At 36.4% G+C, this 4,376-nt stretch overlaps 1 protein-coding gene across 6 annotated transcripts; it reads left to right on the forward strand.

Annotated features, from left to right (window-relative positions):
* The first annotated feature begins 320 nt into the window (after positions 1 to 320).
* On the forward strand, positions 321 to 4,173 carry LOC118030518 (ATP-dependent DNA helicase pfh1). 6 transcript variants are annotated; one of them, XR_012170397.1, is made up of 4 exons: positions 321 to 480; positions 613 to 2,768; positions 2,981 to 3,036; positions 3,809 to 4,173. XR_012170397.1 is itself a non-coding variant. In XM_035034650.2 (2 exons), exons 1-2 carry the CDS (start codon positions 372 to 374, stop codon positions 2,124 to 2,126), a joined length of 1,623 nt encoding a protein of 540 aa, XP_034890541.1. In that variant the 5' UTR covers positions 321 to 371; the 3' UTR covers positions 2,127 to 4,173. The 6 variants fall into 6 exon arrangements, 1 of the variants encoding a protein (XP_034890541.1); XR_012170399.1 differs by having other exon boundaries at positions 613 to 2,490; XR_012170395.1 differs by having other exon boundaries at positions 613 to 3,036.
* Positions 4,174 to 4,376: the final 203 nt, after the last annotated feature.

Raw genomic sequence — 4,376 nt, forward strand, 5'->3', positions numbered from 1 at the left:
GTTTTAATGCATTAATATCAAAAATAAATTTAAAAAATAAAAAATATATATTATTTTATTATATTTCTAAATAAAAAACACTTTAAAAAAATCACTAGCTCATCATTCATTATTAGTTGTTATAATGTCTCAGTTCATGTTATAGAAGGATTAATTGTAATTCTTTGTGTATATGTGGATTAATTTGATTGATATGATACAGTACGTGCTGATTTTAATCATGTATCCCAACTCCTTAGCCAAGTTTCTTGAACCACCACCACTACAGCCCACAGCCCGTTTAAAACGGGCTTACCACCCTGGTATGATCTTAAAGATCGGTGGCTTCTCACATTTCATTTTCTCTGTAAAAGAGAGAGAGGTGTGCGATTATGCTCTCTTTGCTGCCGTTTTGCTTCCTTGAACCATTGAGGTCCGAGTCTAAGCTCCTTCTCTATCAGAAGCAGACGTGTGATAACGCTCAAAGACTCTACTTTTCAGGTAATTCTTTTGCAAATTATTATATCTTTTTCCCCCCTTCAATTTAGATAGAGATATTGGGAATAAAATTATTGGTTTTGTATATATTGGTTTGTTGATAAAATATGTCCATTTTTTTTTTTTTAATTTCAGCATGTAAAGAAAAGCTTGAATGCGCTAGAAGTATGAAGTTTTTTAGCTCTGCAATAATAGCTGTATATAGAAGAAGTTTTAGCACTCAAAGCAGCAGAACCACAAAACATGCTCAAAGTGTTTACCAGAATCGAATCAAGAAGGAAACCAATAGGATCCCCAAGGCCAACAAAACCCACCAACCTTTATTTGAATGGACCCAAGAACAAAAAAATATTTTTTCTCATGTTCGCAGAGGTGCTTCTGTGTTTATCACGGGCTCCGCCGGAACTGGAAAGACAGTTTTGCTTAAGCACATTATCGACATTCTGAAGGATGTTCATGGTAATTCTAAGGTTTTTGTCACGGCATCCACTGGAATTGCTGCCTGTGCACTTCAAGGGCAAACTCTTCACTCCTTTGCCAGCATTGGAATCCAAAATGCTGATTCTGGAACTTTGCTGGATAAGGTTAAAATGAATAAGCATGCTTGCAAAAGATGGAAAAAGGCAAAGGCATTGGTTATAGATGAAATTAGTATGATCAGTGCTGATTTGTTCGAGAGCCTGGAATATATTGCTAGAGATATACGGGGATCGGAGGTGGTATGGGGTGGAATGCAGCTTATTGTCTGTGGGGATTTCTTTCAGCTACCACCAGTTATAAAACAACAGAAATTATCAGGCAAAGAATTTGCATTTGAAGCTGACTGTTGGAATGCAAGCTTTGACCTGCAGGTTGAGCTTACTCAGGTTTTTAGGCAGTCAGACCCTCGGCTTATCAAGATGCTTCAGGGAATAAGGAAAGGGGAGACTGATGCAGAGGACTTGCAGCTTCTAGAAGAATCTTGCTCCATGAACAAGCAGGATTCTTTGGTAGTCTGGCTCTATCCGAGAATCAATGATGTGGAGAAAGTAAATGAGGAGAGAATGAAAAGCTTGGGTGAGAGTACTGTAACTTATGCAGCTGCTGATAGCGGCCTCGAACATAGGAAGAAACAACTCAACCAAGGGATTGTACCTGACCAACTTGCACTCTGTGTAGGTGCAAGGGTAATGTTGATTATGAATTTGAATATTGAACGTAATCTTTGTAATGGTGCCACTGGTACAGTTACAGGATTTGTTCCTGTGGAGGATAAAAATGCTAGAAAGTCTGATATTCTCTTCCCACAAGTTAAATTTGATCGTGGACCTGAAATCTTGATTGAACCTCAAAAATTCGAAATTTTTGAGGGAGATATTGTAGTTGCTTGGAGATATCAGATACCTTTGATATTAGCATGGGCTATCAGCATACATAAGTGCCAAGGGATGACTCTTGATCATGCTCAAACAGATCTCTCAAGGGCTTTTGGCTATGGAATGGTCTATGTGGCACTTTCCCGAGTAAGGAGCTTGGAAGGCCTTCATTTGTCTGGTTTCACTCCATCAAAGATCAAGGCACACCCAAAAGTTCTGCTATTCTATAAAAGTTTTACTTCATCAAACCTCTCTCATACTGAATTCTCATTATTACACCGAGTTAGGAAATAAAAGTGTCATTTGTTTGATAGAGTTGTAATGCAAGTTAAAATTTAACAAACACGTCTGATTTTCCAAAGCACAAACTTAGCCTAGCCTTCAAGAAGTCATTTGTGGAAGTTCATACTTTCCTTCTACATTTCTCCTTGACTGGTTGTTGTCACTAAATGTTTCCAGGCGTAGTGTGCAGGAGGGTAAAAGATTCTGTAACATTTGCAATGCAAGTTCAGAGCAAAAGACAAAACCCTTCTTCATGTTCAGTTCTGCACCCCAACTGCCTATGTGTTTTTTTTTCATGTGGAAGTTCTTATGCACATGGGTGTATGGATGAAACATATTTGTGCATGTAAAACATAGTAAGAGCTCAACAAATCAGGTGAGGATATATGCTACTTATAGTGGATGTTCAGTCATGACCTCCTGTAGTATCTATTTTATGTCTTCTCTTGTTCTTATTCAACAACTGTTTGAAATGAAACTTTGGTAATTTCTTCGTTGCGAAAATAGTCAGAGCTGTTTCTGTACAGTGTTCAAGCATTGTTGTAGGAATGAAACAAATTGCAAAGAGGAACTAATTGGTATGAAATTAGCAAAGAAGATATAGATTTCTCTGTATTTAGACCATTTCGGTGGATCCCTGCTGGATTTATAAAGGTATTCTTTTTCCAAGTTTCTGTTTAACTGCACATTGGTGAATGGTTATGAGAAATTCACTATTTAACTTGGAGCTCTAAACCTGTCTTTCATTAATCAAATACTACCAGGCTTTGTTGAGTTGAAATGTTGCCATGAAGTACATGTTATTGTGAGCATAAAACCTACCAGTTTTTATAGGTTACTGACCATTTTGTTTTGCCAGCTTGCAGTTGTAAGTCATCATTGCTGGTAAATCACTATTCTCTTTGTAGAAAATTTAAAAAAGGTATAATGAAGGTGCTCTTCTTGGACAGAATTTTGGTTTTGTAACTTATCTATTGAAGATTGCATTTATCTACTGTTAGTATTCGTAACTCCCACACTGCTTGAAAAAAGCAATTAAAAGGAAAAGAAAGTGAGGTAATCTGCTGTCCTGCTTTCTTTTCTTGTTCTCCCATCCTCATTATCACATGTTCAAGAAAATTTCTTTGTGATGGGTTTAAGCAGAAAATAAGATTGTGTAACAGAGGAAAGAGGAGAATTGAGCACAAGAATCCAACTCCCCACCCTCTCCTCTTCCCTTTTTTTTGCTAGCGAGGAAGTTATTTTAGGTTGAATTGGTATTTGATTGACAGTATTGCTTTGGTCACAACTTGGTTTCACTTTTTGTTGAATATTTCTGGTTATAAGTTAAATTTTTGTAATGATTTATTCTTTCAGAAATCAGAAATTAGTTTGTTAATTTAATTTTTAAATTTAAATAAAAAAATCAAACTACCCTAATATATATATATATATAAAGTGAACAAATAACAAATCTCTCTATCTTTTTCTTGTCTAGAACCCACCCAAAAATACTACATCTTTCCATTTCATAAACATTAAAACTATCAATTTAATTCTTCAATGCCTCTGTCCTTGCAGCCGCCGCCGCCGCCGCCATCTTCCAAATACCAATTTCTACGAAGATGGAACAATTTGTTAGAATAATTTTGTTGATTTGAAAACCCTAGACTCCCCAAAAATTAACCACCCTTGTTTCATGTCCGCATTTACAGTCTGAGCAAGCAAAAAGAGCTGCTGAGAATGCAACACAAAGTGCAACAGATGAACCAAGGGCAGAACCAAGTGGAAGTTCAGAAGTGACGACTATGGTGGCAGGTTTAAATCTGAGATGGGTTAACATTAAAAGGTACAGCATGCCCTATGGATTTTTGCCTCTAGAATTGAAAACCCCACTTGGTTTAAATCTGAGATGGGTCAACATTAAAAGGTACAAAAAGATATTAATACTTATGTGGATTATTTGGCTGAAGCGAGTATTTGTTTTAGAGTGAAAATGGCGAAAGGCATTGCAAATTTTCTTGAATGAACGGTGGAGAGATCATGATCCGATGCGAATTTAATATGGTTTTTTTTTTTTTTTTTTGAAGTTGTTGTTAGTGATTTGGTTTAAATGAGTAAAAGAATGGCAATTAAGTTGTTCTCCACTGCTTCCATGTTAGATTTATTGGCACAACATCATGCACTTCAGTAAGGAAGCAGTTCTTCTCTTGTGCCTTATCTCTGTTAATCTTTATAAAATAGAGACTACAAGAACCTGACAAAGAGAAAATAGAAGGAAGT

The sequence above is a fragment of the Populus alba genome, chromosome 7 (genome assembly GCF_005239225.2).
Source record: "Populus alba chromosome 7, ASM523922v2, whole genome shotgun sequence".
Taxonomy (NCBI): Eukaryota; Viridiplantae; Streptophyta; class Magnoliopsida; order Malpighiales; family Salicaceae; genus Populus; species Populus alba.